The sequence below is a fragment of the Rattus norvegicus genome, chromosome 2 (assembly GCF_036323735.1).
Source record: "Rattus norvegicus strain BN/NHsdMcwi chromosome 2, GRCr8, whole genome shotgun sequence".
Classification (NCBI taxonomy): Eukaryota; Metazoa; Chordata; class Mammalia; order Rodentia; family Muridae; genus Rattus; species Rattus norvegicus.
Genome location: NC_086020.1, coordinates 181,650,676 through 181,670,544, shown reverse-complemented (window position 1 = coordinate 181,670,544; position 19,869 = coordinate 181,650,676). Strand labels below are relative to the sequence as shown.

At 44.1% G+C, this 19,869-nt stretch overlaps 1 protein-coding gene across 1 annotated transcript; it reads right to left on the bottom strand.

Moving 5' to 3' along the window:
• Positions 1-6,911: 6,911 nt before the first annotated feature.
• Positions 6,912-19,773, bottom strand: Hrnr (hornerin). The gene is made up of 3 exons (XM_063282905.1): positions 19,723-19,773; positions 18,914-19,073; positions 6,912-17,712 (listed from the first exon to the last, which is right to left on the bottom strand). The coding sequence occupies exons 2-3, from the start codon at positions 19,049-19,051 to the stop codon at positions 7,786-7,788; spliced, it is 10,065 nt and encodes a 3,354-aa protein (XP_063138975.1). The 5' UTR covers positions 19,052-19,073; positions 19,723-19,773; the 3' UTR covers positions 6,912-7,785.
• Positions 19,774-19,869: the final 96 nt, after the last annotated feature.

Genomic DNA, 19,869 nt, shown 5'->3' with positions numbered 1-19,869 from the left:
AACTATATCGAATAAGAAGGGAGAGAGTGGGCACCCTTGTCTAGTCCGTGATTTTAGTGGGATTTCTTCTAGTTTCTCTCCATTTAGTTTAATATTATCTACTGGTTTGTTGTATATGGCTTTTACCATGTTTAGATATGGGCCTTGAATTCCTATTCTTTGCAGGACTTTTATCTTAAAGGGGTGTTGAATTTTGTCAAATGCTTTCTCAGCATCTAATGAAATGATCATGTGGTTTTTATCTTTCAGTTTGTTTATATAGTGGATTACATTGATGGTTTTCCGAATATTAAACCATCCCTGTATGCCTTGGATGAAGCCTACTTGATCATGATGGATGATGGTTTTGATGTGCTCTTGGATTCCATTTGCAAGAGTTTTATTGAGTATCTTTGCCTCGATATTCGTAAGGGAAATTGGTCTGAAGTTCTCTTTCTTTGTAGGGTCTTTGTGTGGTTTAGGTATAAGAGTAATTGTGGCTTCATAGAAGGAATTCAGTAGTGCTCCATCTGTTTCAATTTTGTGGAATAGTTTGGGTAGTATTGGTTGAGGTCTTCTATGAAGGTCTGATAGAATTCTGCACTGAACCCATCTGGACCTGGGCTCTTTTTGGTTGGGAGACCTTTAATGACTGCTTCTATTTCTTTAGGAGTTATTGGGTTGTTTAAATGGTTTATCTGTTCCTGACTTAACTTCGGTACCTTGTATCTGTCTAGGAAATTGTCTATTTCCTGCAGATTTTCATGTTCTGTTGAATATAGGCTTTTGTAGTAGGATCTGATGATTTTCTGAATCTGTAGTTATGTCTCCTTTTTCATTTCTGATTTTGTTTATTTGAATACACTCTCTGTGCCCTCTTGTTATTCTGGCTAATGTTTTTTCTATCTTGTTGATTTTCTCGAAGAACCAACTTTTGGTTCTGTTGATTCTTTGTATAGTCCTTTTTGTTTGGTTGATTTCAGCTCTGAGTTTGATCATTTCCTGCCTTCTACTCCTGCTGAGTGTATTTGCTTATTTTTGTTCTATAGCTTTTAGGTGTGCTGTCAAGCTGCTGACATATGCTCTCTCCTGTTTCTTTCTGCAGGCACTCAGAGCTATGAGTTTTCCTCTTAGCACAGCTTTCATTGTGTCCCATAAGTTTGGGTATGTTGTACCTTCATTTTCATTAAATTCTAAGAAGTCTTTAAATTATTTCCTTATTTCTTCCTTGACCAGGTTATCATTGAGTAGAGCATTGTTCAACTTCCATGTATATGTGGGCGTTATTACCTTATTGTTATTGAAGACCAGCTTTAGCCCGCGGTGGTCTCATAGGACGCATGGGATTATTTCTATCTTTCTGTATCTATTGAGGCCTGTTTTATGATGAAATATATGGTCAATTATGGGGAAAGTACCATGAGTTGTTGAGAAGAAGGTATATCCTTTTGTTTTAGGATAGAATGTTCTATAAATATCTGTTAAGTCCATTTGGTACATGACTTCTCTTAGTCTGTCTATGTCTCTGTTTAATTTCTGTTTCCATGATCTGTCCGTTGATGAGAGTGGGGTGTTGAAATCTCCTACTGTTATTGTGTGAGGCACAATGTGTGCTTTGAGCTTTAGTAAGGTTTCTTTTATGTATGTAGGTGCCCTTGTATTTGGAGCATAGATATTTAGGATTGAGAGTTCATCTTGGTGGATTTTTCCTTGATGAATATGAAGTGTCCTTCCTTATCATTTTTGATGACTTTTAGTTGAAAATTGATTTTATTTGATATTAGAATGGCTACTCCAGCTTTCTTCTTCAGACCATTTGCTTGGAAAGTTGTTTTCCAGCCTTTCACTCTGAGGTAGTGTCTCTCTTTGTCTCTGAGGTGTGTTTCCTGTAGGCAGCAGAATGCAGAGTCCTCATTGTGTATCCAGTTTTTTAATCTATGTCTTTTTATTGGGGGAATTGAGTCCATTGATGTTGAAAGATATTAAGGAATAGTGATTATTGCTTCCTGTTATATTCGTATTGGATGTGAGATTATGTTTGTGTGCTTTTCTGTCTTTGTTTTGTTTCCAAGACGATTAGTTTCTTGCTTTTTCTAGGGTGTAGTATGCCTCCTTATGTTGGGCTTTACTATTTATTATCCTTTGTAGGGCTGGATTTGTAGAAAGATATTGTATGAATTTGGTTTTGTCATGGAATATCTTGGTTTCTCCATCTATGTTAATTGAGAGTTTTGCTGGATACCGTAACCTGGACTGGTATTTGTGTTTTCTTAGGGTCTATATGACATCTGTCCAGGATCTTCTGGCTTTCATAGTCTCTGGTGAGAAGTCTGGTGTGATTCTGATAGGTCTGCCTTTATATGTTATTTGACCTTTTTTACCTCACGCTTTTAATATTCTTTCTTTGTTTTGTGCATTTGGTGTTTTCACTATTATGTGACGGGAGGAGTTTCTTTTCTGGTCCAATCTATTTGGAGTTCTGTAGGCTTCTTGTATGTTTTCGGACATCTCTTTCTTTAGGTTCGGGAAGTTTTCTTCTATGATTTTGTTGAAGATATTTACTGGTCCTTTGAGCTTGGAGTCTTCACTCTCTTCTATACCTATTATCTTTAGGTTTGATCTTCTCATTGAGTCCTGCAATCCTGTATGTTTTGGACCAGTATCTTTTTCTGTTTAATATTATCTTTGACAGTTTTGTCGATGATTTCTATGGAATCTTTTCCTCCTGAGATTCTCTCTTCTATCTATTGTATTCTCTTGGTGATGCTTGTATCTATGGCTCCTTGTCTCTTCCTTTGGTTTTCTGTATCCAGAGTTGTCTCCCTTTGAGCTTTCTTTATTGCTTCTATTTCCATTTTTAATTCCTTCACCTCTTTGATTGTATTTTCGTGGATTTCTTTCAGGGATTTTTGTGATTCCTCTCTATAGGCTTCTACTTGTTTATTTATGTTTTCCTGCATTTGTCTAAGGGAGTTCTTTATGTCTTTCTTGATGTCCTCCATCATCATGATCAAATTTGATTTAAAATTAAGATCTTGCTTTTCTGGTGTGTTTGGATATTCCATGTTTGCTTTGGTGGGAGAATAGGGCTTCGATGATTTCATGTAGTCTTGGTTTCTTGCGCTTGCCTCTCGCTATCAGGTTGTCTCTGGTGTTACCTTGTTCTGCTTTTTCTGACAGTGGCTAGACCGTCCTATAGGCCTGAGTGTCAGGAGTGCTGTAGACCTGTTTTCCTGTTTTCTTTCAGCCAGTTATGGGAACAGAGTGTTCTGCTTTCAGTCGTGTAGTCTTTCCTGTCTACTGGTCTTCAGCTGTTCCTGTTGGCGTGTGTTTTGAGTCCACCAGGCAGGTCACTTGGAGCAGAAAAGTTGGTCTTACCTCTGGTCCTAGGGCTGAAATTGCTCCTGGGGGCCTGCTTTTGACCTCACTGTCAGGGCGGCAACCAGAAGGGCCGGCCCTGCCTTTTCCCGTGGCCCCGGTGCATCGGGGTCCCAGATGGCATTAGTCGTTTTCCTCTGGAGTCAGAAATGTGGGCAGAGTGTAGTCTCTGATGTCTTCCTTGGCATGTCTGCCCCTCTTAAGGTTTAGTTCTCCTTCCCAGGGTATTTGGGTGCAGGGAGCTGTTGACCGGGTCCCTTCAGATCCACGTGGTATCTGCGGCCTGCATTTCTTTCATGTACTGTTTACATACTTTGAACAAATTTAGAATTTCAAAATTTTGTCTGAAATTTCATCTTAATTATTCTAATTAGGGAATGTGAATGCAGAGTTGGTGATCATTGAAGGACTTAGTTTCTTCAATTTTTATGTTGCTTTAAGTTTTACATTAGGATTTGTGCATCTTTCATTGCTTATGTATTTTTGGTATGAGTTTCTAGCCTACCTGTTTTGAATGGGCATTTAATTTTCTGCTTGCATGAATGTTTTGTAGCTGTTTTATAAATCAGTTAGGTGATATTCTAAGTTCAATCTTGGGGCCACTAGGTAGTGGCTTGTGGGTGGGGCTACTGAGGTGACCCCAGCTCAGCTTAGGAGAAGGCATGACCTCTGTATGGGTGATCTGTATAGTTAGCAGAGAAAGAGTGGCTAGTCAGGGTTGACCTGTTCTCTGACCTGAGGAATGTTCCCATTCCCAAAGTGTCCCAAGCATGTACTGCGAGGCTGAGATCTGGGGTGGAATACAGGGTGGAGGTAGATGTACCACTTGGTTTCTTAAACAGTGGAGGTTAAGATGTTGGAGGAAAGTGTGGGTATAACCTCTGACTAGGGGAGCAAGCGTCTCTTGGGACCTGAGGATGCCCAAGTACAGAGATGTGGTTTAATGTGGAACAAGCTCTGCCTAGGTCCTTTGGGGACTGTGGTGTCAGAGAGTAAGCGACCTGGCCTCTGACATGGACAACAAACTCCTTATCGGTGTGTAGATGCTGGGGTTAGGGTGCTGAAAGGTAGTGCGTGTACTATGATCTGGGGAATGATCTCTGCTTGGGTCCTTGGAGGATGCCGAGTGAAGTCCATGTGGAACCTGAGATGTGAGGATATGGTTGCCAGCAAACAGGAAATATGGCTTCTAAATTGGGGATGAATTCCACTTGGGTCTTAAGATGGTGGGGCTAGGGTGCCTACACAAGAGAGGCAGCTTCTAACCTGGGGATGAACTCCCTTGGATCCTTAGGCACTAGAGATTTGGGGTCTAGAAAAAGTGAAATGATTCTGATCTGGAAAGTAAGCTCTGTGTGAGTTTTGAGATGCCAGAGATTATAATAGTGCTAGAGAAGGGTTACCGTCTTACCTGGGGATCAAGCTCTACAGTTCTTAATATGTGTAATGTTAGGTTGCCAAAGAGTCTGAATTGGGCCCTATGAAATGAAATTTTTTTAATAGAAATGGTTCCATTTTGTTTTCATTACTCTGACAAAATTACATTAACTTTATGATGAAAAGTATTTTCTGTAGTGTCTGTATAACTTTACTTTACCTGAGCCAAACTAGCATTTGGTTTTGCCAATGTTTTTAAACTTTAATTATTCAAAAGGTATGTTATAACATCTCAATTTTTTAAAAAGATTTCTTTATTTATTATATATAAGTACACTGTAGCTGTCTTCAGACACACCGGAAGAGGGCATCAGATCCCATTACAGATGGTAGTGAGACACCATGTGGTTTCTGGATTTGAACTCAGGACCTCTGAAAGAGCAGTTAGTGCTCTTAATCACTGAGCCATCTCTCCAGCCCATCTCTTAATGTTTCCATGTACATTTTTCTGATGATGAGTGGCATATTATGGTTTTTTCAGCTCTTTGATTTGTTAACAGACTATCTTGAATTTTCATATTATTTGTGTTTTTGTGATGAGCCTTGGGCATGTGGATGTTGTTGGTTTTGTGTTTGTTGTGCAATTAGTTATTTTGTTTTTGTCCAAGCATGGTTGATTTCAGATTAAGTATGAGGAGTTTGTGTGTCAACTCTTCAGATTCTCAGTGTTGAATTTTGATTAGACTGAGTTGAACTAAATGACTAGACCTCATTTGGCTGATGTTCAATCCATACAACACAAGATTTATCTGGGAATATGAAGATTACATGGGTGGACTGGGGAATTGGTCCTCACCAACTTAGGCTGGCTGTGGAACTAAGTTTCCAACAGGTTGTGGAACTAAGATAAAGGTTTATTGGCATGGATATGTGGGGTTCCAGGAAGCTAACTGTGTGAGGCTTAACCTGAGGATTGGGGATAGGGTGAACAGCTGAGGTTCTAGGACTGTTCTAAGGACTAATTAGGCATTGCCAGTGCACAAATATATAACCCAGGTTAGGCTGGAGGTTCGATGTGGTACAGGCTGGGTAGGATCTAGGAGACTCACTAGAGTGGACTAGCACACAGATTGTGTGAGCTAGGCTAAGGCTGGAGGTTGGATATAGAATGGGTGGGATAGAATCTGGTGAACTCAGCATCTGCACATGGCACATAAGGTTTGCCACTGAGGCCATGCCTGGAGATTTGGGAGGGGTATAAGGCTCTTCAGACTGAGCTGGGGCACTCAGTGTGAAACCTGGTTTGGGTATAGAAACTGGGGAGGATGTAGGGAGAATAGGGACAGGTGGACTCACCATGCTAGGCTGGGGCACAGGATGTACAGTATGGACTGGTCTTGGAGGGTTCTGTTAGCATTTCTTTCTTTTGTATTTTTTTCACCTTTCCTTCCCTTTCTTTCTTTTTCTGTTTTTGAAAGATGGTCTTGCTATGACCCAAGCTGGTCTTGAATTTGCAGTCCTCCTGTCTCAACCTTCCAAGTATGGAAATTAGAAATATGCTGCCCATAGGCCTGTTTAATTTTAGTTTGTTTTTAAAGAGTTGTTGTCTACTTGTTTTCTTTGGGAACTATCTTCTCATGGCTTTCCCATTCTAAAATTTGCATACTTTGTCTTTTCTTTTGGGTTTACTTGAGTTTATTTTAGATATTAACATTTTGTCGGCTTCTTTAGACACATTTATTTCAAATATTTTAATCTTGATTATTTTACTTAGTTTGATGTAGTCTCACTTATCCTTATTTTGTTTTTGCTCTCTGTGTCATAAACACAACTATTGTGAAGAACAATGTTGTAAAGGTGGGCATGGTGGGACATACTTGTAATCCCAACATTCAGGAGACTAAGGCTGGAAGGTTGAACTAGGCAAAGCTAGTCATGAGACCCTGTCCCCAACCAACCAACCAACCAACCAACCAATCAGCAAGATCCCACGCAAAACCAAAAGGCATGGCTTTTGCCTATTTTTAAATTAAAAAGTCCATATTATTAAGATTATTAAGGTTTTCTAGTTTGGATGGTTTGTGAGGTATGGGACTTTGGGAAATAGCACCTTGTATTGGTTTCTAGTTTGACCACTTGTGTGAGAGAAGTAAGATTAAGCAGAGGCAAGACAAAGCTCAGTATTTAATCACCAGCAATTTATTGTTAATATTAATGTTATCCAGTTATTTGAATCCAAAGACTTGAAGGAAATACATTATAGGCAAGAAAAGACCTAAATAATAATGGCAAACTGTTTTTCCATTTTGTCATTGCTGATATCTCTACATGGTGAGACCAGTAGACCACTTACACTTCAAAGCTGTATGTAGTATGCCTAAAATTTTCTAATCTGAAACAATTTCTTACAAATGGAAGCCAAGATATCTCTTGTTCAAATAAAGGTAAATCCCACACTTGGATCCATTGGTCCTGCACCTCTTTTCCAGTGGTTAAGAATCAGGATCTGGAGCAAAATTTTAGTGCCACTTGGTCACTTACTGATTTACAGTTTGTCAAAGTATCTTGGTGATTCGGGTAAGAATAGAAACACACCTACATATATGTCCTGCTCTTGCCATGTAACATAATATACATTGAAAATTAGACTGTATTTTATGTAAGGTAAAGCTTTGGCAACTGGAGTGATAATAGATTTGTAATATATTGACCTTTAAAACTATAAGCTTAGCTTTAGCATCATCCCTAACTAAATAATAATCTTTCAGATAGATACCTTAATTAAACCCCAAATTATTCTTCCAAACTAATTCCCTTAAACCAAACATTTATCCACTGCAATAGATCCTAACTAAGTACCCCAACTATCGTATATTATTTGGAAGGAACTCAATAACTAGGTATATATGCTAATTTTTATTTTAAATGGATGAGTACAGGTAGGTCCAGATTTAGAAAGGAATTTCATGATCAGCTTATTTCTAACAATTTTTTATTTCTTAAATTAACATTTAAGTTAATTTTACCACGGTTCTTTATTTACTATGACAATTAGCGTTTCTGTTCTTGGACATACTCATAGAGTGGAGTGCTACTATTGAAACTATGAGAACCTGAGACTATATTTTTCATTCCAAAGTTACTTTCCTTGACTCTCTGATAGTCATAGTTACCTTGTCTATTGGCCACATTACAAAGTGACAATTTACCAGTTGTATCAGATCTAATCTGTCCATATGAAGGTGTAAATTGTCCAAAGTCACAACCTGAGAAGGTTTCTACTTGTCTATGCACTCTTATTGATTGATTTTCATTACACATTGATGGGCTACAACCAGATTCCCATTGGGTTCCAGATCTCCCATTTGACTGAGTTTTCCCACAGTTAGAATATTGACCATATCCAGAACAACATGATCCAGGGCTAAATGAGTGACTTGAAGCAGACCCATATTGTTGTGAAGTATGGCACAGACCAGATCCTGGACAATTTTGTCTAGAGATAGAAGAGGGATAGGAACCAGACCCACATTGATCAGCACCAAAACCCTGAGTACATCCACTTCCATGTTGACTCTGGCTAGAATAATGATTTGAGGAACATCCATATTGGCCATAGTTAGAAGACTGACTTGAACCAACTCCCTGTCCACAATAGCTAGAAGATTGGTTTGAATTAGATCCACAGTGACCACCACAGTATGACTGCCCTGATGTGGGATTATATTGTCTATAGTCAGATGATTGGTTTATATTAGATTCATGTTGCCCATAAGTACACTGACCTGATCTAGATACCTGTTTACCAAAGCCAGAACATTCTTGAGAGACAGTACCATGACTACTACAGGGAGAAGAATGGTGTGATGCAGGATATTGTTGGTCAAAACCAGAAGACTGCCATGATGCAGAACCAGGCTGACCACAGGTGGATGAGTGAATTGACCCTTCAGATTGAGGACATTCAGGACCATGCTGAACATGGCCAGATGACTGTCCAGAGTAAGGACCACTTTGCCAACTGTGAGAAGACTGCCTTTGCCAAGATCGATGTTGACTAAAGGTAGGAGCCTCATTTGAGCCAGATATATCCCGTTGAGAACCAGAAGAACCCCTTGAGTAGGACCTGCCTCGAGTGTGGCCAGATGACTGACTTTTTCCTGACCCTTGTTCTCCATAGCCAGTGGACTGACATGACCCACAGCCTGAAGACTGTCCTGAGGAAGCACCATATCGTCCAGACCCCGAGGACACTCCTTGTCCAGAACCCTGTCCTTTGGAGCTAGAACTTTGTCCTGTTGCGGAGCCGTATTGCCCTAACCCAGATGACTGCCTTAAACCAGAGCCATGTGTAGTCTGGCTGGATGACTGGCTTGATCCTGAGTTGTGTGTGCCATAACTGGAAGACTGACTGTAATGAGAGCCTTGCTGCCCAGACGTGGGAGACTGACCTGAGCCATATTCATTTTGACCGTATCCAGAAGACTGACCGCAACAAGCTCCATGGTGTTGACTGCCTGCTGACTGTCCAGAGAAAGAACCATGTTGTCCACTATGAGAAGACTGACCCCGAGCTGATCCACGTTGACTAAATCCAGAAGATTCTCCTGAGCCAGATCCATATTGTTGAGAGGTAGAAGACTCCCTGGAGGTAGACCTGCCTCGCCTGTGGCTAGATGACTGACTTTTTCCTGACCCTTGTTCTCCATAGCCAGTGGACTGACCTGACCCACAGCCTGAAGACTGTCCTGAGGAAGAACCATATCGTTCTGACCCAGAGGACACACCTTGTCCAGAACCCTGTCTCTGGGAGTTAGAAGTTTGTCCTGATGAGGAGCCGTATTCACCTAAACCAGATGACTGCCCTGAACCAGAACAATGTGTAGTCTGGCTGGATGACTGGCTTGACCCTGAGCTGTGTGTGCCATAACTGGAAGACTGACCATAATGAGAGCCTTGCTGACCAGAGGTGGAAGAATGGCCTGAGCGAGATCCATTCCTAGAGCCAGATTGATGGTGTTGACTGCCTGCTGACTGTCCAGAGAAAGAACCACTTTGTTTACCCCGAGAAGATTGACCATGCCCAGATCCACGCTGACTAAAGCCAGAAGATTCTCTTGAGCCGGATCCATGCTGTTGGGATCCATAAGACTCCCTTGAGGTGGACCTGCCTCGTCTGTGGCTAGATGACTGACTTTTTCCTGACCCTTGTTCTCCATAGCCAGTGGACTGACCTGACCCACAGCCTGAAGACTGTCCTGATGAAGCACCATATTGTCCAGACCCTGAGGACACACCTTGTCCAGAACCCTGTCCTTTGGAACTAGAAGTTTGTCCTGTTGTGGAGCCATATTGCTCTAACCCAGATGACTGCCCTGAACCAGAACCATGTGTCCTCTGGCTGGACGAATGGCTTGACCCTGAGTTGTGTGTGCCATAACTGGAAGACTGACCATAATGAGAGTCTTGCTGACCAGAAGTGGGAGACTGACCTGAGCGAGATCCATGCGTAGAGCCAGATTGATGCTGTTGACTGCCTGCTGACTGTCCAGAGAAAGAACCACTTTGTCTACCCCGAGAAGATTGACCATGCCCAGATCCACGCTGACTAAAGCCAGAAGATTCTCTTGAGCCGGATCCATGCTGTTGGGATCCATAAGACTCCCTTGAGGTGGACCTGCCTCGTCTGTGGCTAGATGACTGACTTTTTCCTGACCCCTTTTCTCCATAGCCAGTGGACTGACCTGACTCACAGCCTGAAGAATGTCCTGTGGAAGAACCATATCGTCCTGACCCAGAGGACACACCTTGTCCAGAACCCGGTCCTTTGGAGCTAGAAGTTTGTCCTGTGGTGGAGCCGTATTGCCCTAACCCAGACGACTGCCCTGAACCAGAACCATGTGTCCTCTGGCTGGATGACTGGCTTGACCCTGAGTTGTGTGTGCCATAACTGGAAGACTGACTATAATGAGAGCCTTGCTGACCAGAGTTGGGAGACTGACCTGAGCGAGATCCATGCCTAGAGCCGGTATGATGCTGTTGACTGCCTGCTGACTGTCCAGAGAAAGAACCACTTTGTCTACCCCGAGAAGATTGACCATGCCCAGATCCACGCTGACTAAAGCCAGAAGATTCTCTTGAGCCGGATCCATGCTCTTGGGATCCATAAGACTCCCTTGAGGTGGACCTGCCTCGTCTGTGGCTAGATGACTGACTTTTTCCTGACCCCTTTTCTCCATAGCCAGTGGACTGACCTGACTCACAGCCTGAAGACTGTCCTGTGGAAGAACCATATCGTCCTGACCCAGAGGACACACCTTTTCCAGAACCCTGTCCTTTGGAGCTAGAAGTTTGTCGTGTGGTGGAGCCGTATTGCCCTAACCCAGATGACTGCTCTGAACCAGAACCATGTGTCCTCTGGCTGGATGAGTGGCTTGACCCTGAGTTGTGTGTGCCATAACTGGAAGACTGACCATAATGAGAGCCTTGCTGACCAGAGGTGGAAGAATGTCCTGAGCCAGATTTATGCCTAAAGCCAGATTGATGTTGTTGACTGCCTGCTGACTGTCCAGAGAAAGAACCACTTTGTCTACCCCGAGAAGATTGACCATGCCCAGATCCACGCTGACTAAAGCCAGAAGATTCTCTTGAGCCGGATCCATGCTCTTGGGATCCATAAGACTCCCTTGAGGTGGACCTGCCTCGTCTGTGGCTAGATGACTGACTTTTTCCTGACCCTTGTTCTCCATAGCCAGTGTACTGACCTGACCCACAGCCTGAAGACTGTCCTGATGAAGCACCATATTGTCCAGACCCTGAGGACACACCTTTTCCAGAACCCTGTCCTTTGGAACTAGAAGTTTGTCCTGTTGTGGAGCCGTATTGCCCTAACCCAGATGACTGCCCTGAACCAGAACCATGTGTCCTCTGGCTGGATGACTGGCTTGACCCTGAGTTGTGTGTGCCATAACTGGAAGACTGACCATAATGAGAGCCTTGCTGACCAGAGGTGGGAGACTGACCTGAACGAGATCCATGCCTAGAGCCAGATTGATGCTGTTGACTGCCTGCTGACTGTCCAGAGAAAGAACCACTTTGTCTACCCCTAGAAGATTGACCATGCCCAGATCCACGCTGACTAAAGCCAGAAGATTCTCTTGAGCCGGATCCATGCTCTTGGGATCCATAAGACTCCCTTGAGGTGGACCTGCCTCGTCTGTGGCAAGATGAATGACTTTTTCCTGACCCTTGTTCTCCATAGCCAGTGGACTGACCTGACCCACAGCCTGAAGACTGTCCTGAGGAAGAACCGTATCGTCCTGACCCAGAGGACACACCTTGTCCAGAACCCTGTCCTTTGGAGCTAGAACTTTGTCCTGTTGTGGAGCCGTATTGCCCTAACCCAGATGACTGCCCTGAACCAGAGCCATGTGTCCTCTGGCTGGAAGACTGGCTTGATCCTGAGTTGTGTGTGCCATAACTGGAAGACTGACTGTAATGAGAGCCTTGCTGCCCAGACGTGGGAGACTGACCTGAGCCATATTCATTTTGACCGTATCCAGAAGTCTGACCGCAACAAGATCCATGGTGTTGACTGCCTGCTGACTGTCCAGAGAAAGAACCATGTTGTCCACTATGAGAAGATTGACACCGAGCCGATCCACGTTGACTAAATCCAGAAGATTCTCCTGAGCCAGATCCATACTGTTGAGAGGTAGAAGACTCCCTGGAGGTAGACCTGCCTCGCCTGTGGCTAGATGACTGACTTTTGCCTGACCCTTGTTCTCCATAGCCAGTGGACTGACCTGACCCACAGCCTGAAGACTGTCCTGATGAAGCACCATATCGTCCTGACCCAGAGGACACACCTTGTTCAGAACCCTGTCCTTTGGAGCTAGAAGTTTGTCCTGTGGTGGAGCCGTATTCACCTAAACCTGATGAATGCCCTGAACCAGAGCCATGTGTCCTCTGGCTGGATGACTGGCTTGACCCTGAGTTGTGTGTGCCATAACTGGAAGACTGACCATAATGAGAGCCTTGCTGACCAGAGGTGGGAGACTGACCTGAGCGAGATCCATGCCTAGAGCCAGATTGATGCTGTTGACTGCCTGCTGACTGTCCAGAGAAAGAACCACTTTTTCTACCCCGAGAAGATTGACCATGCCCAGATCCTCGCTGACTAAAGCCAGAAGATTCTCTTGAGCCGGATCCATGCTGTTGGGATCCATAAGACTCCCTTGAGGTGGACCTGCCTCGTCTGTGGCTAGATGACTGACTTTTTCCTGACCCTTGTTCTCCATAGCCAGTGGACTGACCTGACCCACAGCCTGAAGACTGTCCTGATGAAGCACCATATCTTCCAGACCCTGAGGACACACCTTGTCCAGAACCCTGTCCTTTGGAACTAGAAGTTTGTCCTGTTGTGGAGCCATATTGCCCTAACCCAGATGACTGCCCTGAACCAGAACCATGTGTCCTCTGGCTGGACGACTGGCTTGACCCTGAGTTGTGTGTGCCATAACTGGAAGACTGACCATAATGAGAGCCTTGCTGACCAGAGGTGGGAGACTGACCTGAACGAGATCCATGCCTAGAGCCAGATTGATGCTGTTGACTGCCTGCTGACTGTCCAGAGAAAGAACCACTTTGTCTACCCCGAGAAGATTGACCATGCCCAGATCCACGCTGACTAAAGCCAGAAGATTCTCTTGAGCCGGATCCATGCTCTTGGGATCCATAAGACTCCCTTGAGGTGGACCTGCCTCGTCTGTGGCTAGATGACTGACTTTTTCCTGACCCTTGTTCTCCATAGCCAGTGGACTGACCTGACCCACAGCCTGAAGACTGTCCTGAGGAAGAACCATATCGTCCAGACCCTGAGGACACACCTTGTCCAGAACCCTGTCCTTTGGAGCTAGAAGTTTGTCCTGTTGTGGAGCCGTATTGCCCTAACCCTGATGACTGCCCTGAACCAGAGCCATGTGTAGTCTGGCGGGAAGACTGGCTTGATCCTGAGTTGTGTGTGCCATAACTGGAAGACTGACTGTAATGAGAGCCTTGCTGCCCAGACGTGGGAGACTGACCTGAGCCATGTTCATTTTGACCATATCCAGAAGACTGACCGCAACAAGCTCCATGGTGTTGACTGCCTGCTGACTGTCCAGAGAAAGAGCCATGTTGTCCACTATGAGAAGATTGACCCCGAGCCGATCCACGTTGACTAAATCCAGAAGATTCTCCTGAGCCAGATCCATACTGTTGAGAGGTAGAAGACTCCCTGGAGGTAGACCTGCCTCGCCTGTGGCTAGATGACTGACTTTTTCCTGACCCTTGTTCTCCATAGCCAGTGGACTGACCTGACCCACAGCCTGAAGACTGTCCTGATGAAGCACCATATCGTCCTGACCCAGAGGACACACCTTGTCCAGAACCCTGTCTTTGGGTGTTAGAAGGTTGTCCTGATGAGGAGCCGTATTCACCTAAACCTGATGACTGCCTTGAACCAGAGCCATGTGTCCTCTGGCTGGATGACTGGCTTGACCCTGAGTTGTGTGTGCCATAACTGGAAGACTGACCATAATGAGAGCCTTGCTGACCAGAGGTGGGAGACTGACCTGAGTGAGATCCATGCCTAGAGCCAGATTGATGCTGTTGACTGCCTGCTGACTGTCCAGAGAAAGAACCACTTTGTCTACCCCGAGAAGATTGACCATGCCCAGATCCACGCTGACTAAAGCCAGAAGATTCTCTTGAGCCGGATCCATGCTCTTGGGATCCATAAGACTCCCTTGAGGTGGACCTGCCTCGTCTGTGGCTAGATGACTGACTTTTTCCTGACCCTTGTTCTCCATAGCCAGTGGACTGACCTGACCCACAGCCTGAAGACTGTCCTGAGGAAGAACCATATCGTCCAGACCCTGAGGACACACCTTGTCCAGAACCCTGTCCTTCGGAGCTAGAAGTTTGTCCTGTTGTGGAGCCGTATTGCCCTAACCCAGATGACTGCCCTGAACCAGAGCCATGTGTAGTCTGGCGGGAAGACTGGCTTGATCCTGAGTTGTGTGTGCCATAACTGGAAGACTGACTGTAATGAGAGCCTTGCTGCCCAGACGTGGGAGACTGACCTGAGCCATGTTCATTTTGACCATATCCAAAAGACTGACCGCAACAAGCTCCATGGTGTTGACTGCCTGCTGACTGTCCAGAGAAAGAGCCATGTTGTCCACTATGAGAAGATTGACCCCGAGCCGATCCACGTTGACTAAATCCAGAAGATTCTCCTGAGCCAGATCCATACTGTTGAGAGGTAGAAGACTCCCTGGAGGTAGACCTGCCTCGCCTGTGGCTAGATGACTGACTTTTTCCTGACCCTTGTTCTCCATAGTTACTCGACTGATCTGTCCCACAGCCTGAAGACTGTCCTGATGAAGCACCATATCGTCCTGACCCAGAGGACACACCTTGTCCAGAACCCTGTCTTTGGGAGTTAGAAGTTTGTCCTGATGAGGAGCCGTATTCACCTAAACCTGATGACTGCCTTGAACCAGAGCCATGTGTCCTCTGGCTGGATGACTGGCTTGACCCTGAGTTGTGTGTGCCATAACTGGAAGACTGACCATAATGAGAGCCTTGCTGACCAGAGGTGGGAGACTGACCTGAGTGAGATCCATGCCTAGAGCCAGATTGATGCTGTTGACTGCCTGCTGACTGTCCAGAGAAAGAACCACTTTGTCTACCCCTAGAAGATTGACCATGCCCAGATCCTTGCTGACTAAAGCCAGAAGATTCTCTTGAGCTGGATCCATACTCTTGGGATCCGTTAGACTCCCTTGAGGTGGACCTGCCTCGAGTGTGGCCAGATGATTGACTTTTTCCTGATCCTTGTTCTCCATAGCCAGTGGACTGACCTGACCCACAGCCTGAAGACTGTCCTGAGGAAGAACCATATCGTCCTGACCCAGAGGACACACCTTTTCCAGAACCCTGTCCTTTGGAGCTAGAAGTTTGTCCTGTTGTGGAGCCATATTGCCCTAACCCAGATGACTGCCCTGAACCAGAGCCATGTGTCCTCTGGCTGGATGACTGGCTTGATCCCGAGTTGTGTGTGCCATAACTGGAAGACTGACTGTAATGAGAGCCTTGCTGCCCAGACGTGGGTGACTGACCTGAGCCATATTCATTTTGACCATATCCAGAAGACTGACCGCAGCAAGATCCATGGTCTTGACTGCCTGCTGACTGTCCAGAGAAAGAACCATGTTGTCCACTATGAGAAGATTGACCCCGAGCCGATCCACGTTGACTAAATCCAGAAGATTCTCCTGAGCCAGATCCATACTGTTGAGAGGTAGAAGACTCCCTGGAGGTAGACCTGCCTCGCCTGTGGCTAGATGACTGACTTTTTCCTGACCCTTGTTCTCCATAGCCAGTGGACTGACCTGACCCACAGCCTGAAGACTGTCCTGAGGAAGAACCATATCGTCCTGACCCAGAGGACACACCTTGTCCAGAACCCTGTCTCTGGGAGTTAGAAGTTTGTCCTGATGAGGAGCCGTATTCACCTAAACCAGATGACCGCCCTGAACCAGAGCCATGTGTCCTCTGGCTGGACGACTGGCTTGACCCTGAGTTGTGTGTGCCATAACTGGAAGACTGACCATAATGAGAGCCTTGCTGACCAGAGGTGGGAGAGTGACCTGAGCGAGATCCATGCCTAGAGCCAGATTGATGTTGTTGACTGCCTGCTGACTGTCCAGAGAAAGAACCACTTTTTCTACCCCGAGAAGATTGACCATGCCCAGATCCACGCTGACTAAAGCCAGAAGATTCTCTTGAGCTGGATCCATAGTCTTGGGATCCGTTAGACTCCCTTGAGGTGGACCTGCCTCGTCTGTGTCTAGATGACTGACTTTTTCCTGACCTTTGTTCTCCATAGCCAGTGGACTGACCTGACTCACAGCCCGGAGACTGTCCCGATGAAGAACCATATTGTCCAGACCCTGAGGACCCACCTTGTCCTGATCCCTGTCGTTTGGAGTTAGAACTTTGTCCTGATTTGGACTTGTAAGTCTCGTAACTTGAAGAATGACCATACTGAGAGCCATGCTCACAGGTATTGGTAGTCTGTCCTGAGCTTGATCCCTTACTAAAGCCAGTATTATCCTGGTTGCTACCTGCTAATTCTGCAGGAAAGGAACCTTTTTTTCCAGTGTTTGAAGATGGTCGTTCCCCAGATCCACATTGACTAAAGCCAGATTCTTCTTCTGAACCAGAGCTATATTCTTGGGAGCCAGTCGTCCCTCTCGTGCTAGACCTGTTTTTTGTATTGCTTGTTGACTGACTTTTTCCTGATTCTTGTTTACTGGTTGACTGACCTGAAGCAGAACCTGATGATGATCCTTGCGTTGATGCAGTTTGTTTTCCTTTACCAGATGACTGGCATTCACCACATCCTTGTTTACTGGAGGTAGAGGATTGTCTTGATTCAGAGCCATGTTGAGGAATACCAGAATCTTTCCTTGATCTAGATCTGCTGTTGCTAGATGAGTAGGAAAATCCTGATCCATGCTGGTCTTTTTCATAATCCTCATTATTTTTGAAATCACTTGAATTTGATTTTGTGCTTTGTTCAGAACTTTGTTCCTTCCCTTGTCTTGGTTTTCTGGATTTGTATTTTTTGTTTCCTCTTGAGCTTTTGTAATAAGAGTCATTCTCTCCTGCACTAGAACTTGAATAACTTGAAGAGGCTTCTTCCTCTTCGTTTTCTGTTTCTTTTTCACTCTGTTCCTCTTGGTGCTGGCGACTGTGATCTTTTTGCTTTGACCCTGAAGCTTGGCAGTAATCCTTGCCAATAATTTTATTACAAGCCTTAGCCAGCCTGAGTATCATTATAAGATACTCAGTAAAATCCACTTTGTGGTTATGATCTCGATCCAGACTTTGCATGATGATATCTACGGTATCTGGATCATCTGGATTCTGTCAAGGTATAAGGTACAAGTCAAGTGTTTGTAATTATATACTATAAACTTAGTCAACCATTTGAGGAAGGCTGTAGAAATATGAATATTTAGTACATTTTGGTTGAAATTGACCACATAGTTGGGCTAGAAAGGTGGAAAAGATAGAGTGGGAGAAGGAGAGGGAGAGGGAGAGGGAGAGGGAGAGGGAGAGGGAGAGGGAGAGGGAGAGGGAGAGGGAGAGAGAGAGAGAGAGAGAGAGAGAGAGAGAGAGAGAGAGATTGAGCTTGTCCCATCCAATAAGCAGGCAATCCATACATTGGCAGAAAGTAGTAACCATGAATGGATGCAATGTTCAAGGATAAATGGGGTAAGGGAGCAAGTGGGCCTATTATGTTTGGTAAGGTTAATACCTGAGACCCATGCTATGGAGGTCAAGGAAATATGATCCTGAGCTTGCAGTGTGCGTTGCATAAGAAGTTCCTGGCTTCCTTGGAATTAAACTCAAAATTTTGTCGAAGAAAGGAAGAAAGAAAGAAAGAAAGAAGGAAAGAAAGAAGGAGAAAGAAGGGCAATGGTTAATGAAGGATGTTCAGCTAATTAATAAATAATTATTGTAGACATCCACTTATTTATATATAAATTTTCTTTGTTCAGTTAGTTTATTTGCATATTACAGATTTCAAAGGATCAAGTTTAAGAGGTAGGATGATTCTCATATTTGATGTAACATACCCAGCCATAGGAATCCAAATGCTATTCAGTAAGCATTTGAATTCAAGGATAATTTTAAGTTCTCACATGTTTATTTTCAGAGCTGGTTAAGTTTAAGGTATTCTTTTCCCCAAATTTCTTTTAATTTAAGACGTCTTAGATTACTATAATCTTAGAAATAGGTAGTATTTTGGACTCTACACTAAGGAAATCAAATGTAAGAATATGAATTCATTATATTTTGAGGAGTTTTCTGACGGTCATAAGAATTGCTTTCACAGGCAGGGAATTTTTAAATCTCTGAATTGCCTGTTGTTCGTCAGGATCATTTTGACCTAATCATGTTATAAAACATTATTAATCAATGGTTTATGGGCGATTTCAAGGCTGCCAAGTTCAATTCTCTATTACCAAATATCTTTCTTATATTTGGTATATAAATGAAAGGTAGGATAAAGTAGACAAGAGAATTGCTTCAGAACTCAGTCCTCATATAGAGTTCTTACCTTTAAAATTTGGCGAAACTCAGTTTCCAGAAGTTCTTTCATCTCTTTTTTGCTCAACATGTCACAGTTCCCATATTCAGTGGCATAATTGTAGAAAACATCGATGACAGTGACAATGCCTTGCAGGAGTTTAGGCATCTTGGTGCAAATTCAAGTTAACCTAGATGAAGGAACAAGAGATCCATCTGTAACTTATTGCTTAAACACATAAATAGTTCCAATAGCTTGTAATTATTGTCAGCATGATTAATTTCTTTCTGTACTAGTTGAGAATAAGTTCAGAGTGGAATAACTTGTTCCAGCTATGTAGCAAGAGAGTGATGAAATTAGAACAGGATCCCTATGTCTTCCTTCAATTCCTCAATGAATGTAGGGGAGACTTTGTTGTACTACCTGATTTGATCTGTGTCTATAGAAAAACCATAGTGTGCTAATCATCTATCTCTTAGTCGCTTTCTAAGTCTCAACCATCACACTACAGGAGACAGGCATGTCACAGCAAAGCCAGCTATCGGTGATAGGAAACTGAGGGAGACTCCTATCAGACAGCTTCTGCTTTCATTCTTTGTGTAGCAACCATTCCTCAGGACTTTCTGCTTATATAACAAAGAAGAACAAAAGAAGACAAGCTGCTGGTGGCTTACTAGATTTGTATACTCTTAAGGAAAGATCTCAAAGGCTGCTACAAACACCGTAGTTTTACATCAGAGAACCCTATAATATTCTAAAAAAGTCTTTCAAGTAATGATGGACTTTAGTATTTAGTAGACCTAAATACTGTGAGTGGAAGTGGGCGACTGCTCACTTACCTGGTTCACCAGAGGAACAGTAGGGATGGAGACTGATGTTGCTTGCAGGGTGCTGCTCATTAGGAACGCTGGCCTTTTTATAATGGTCCATCCGAGGGAGGAGTTGCTTTCTTTGAGATGTCCTAGTTCACTCCTAAACAAGTCCAG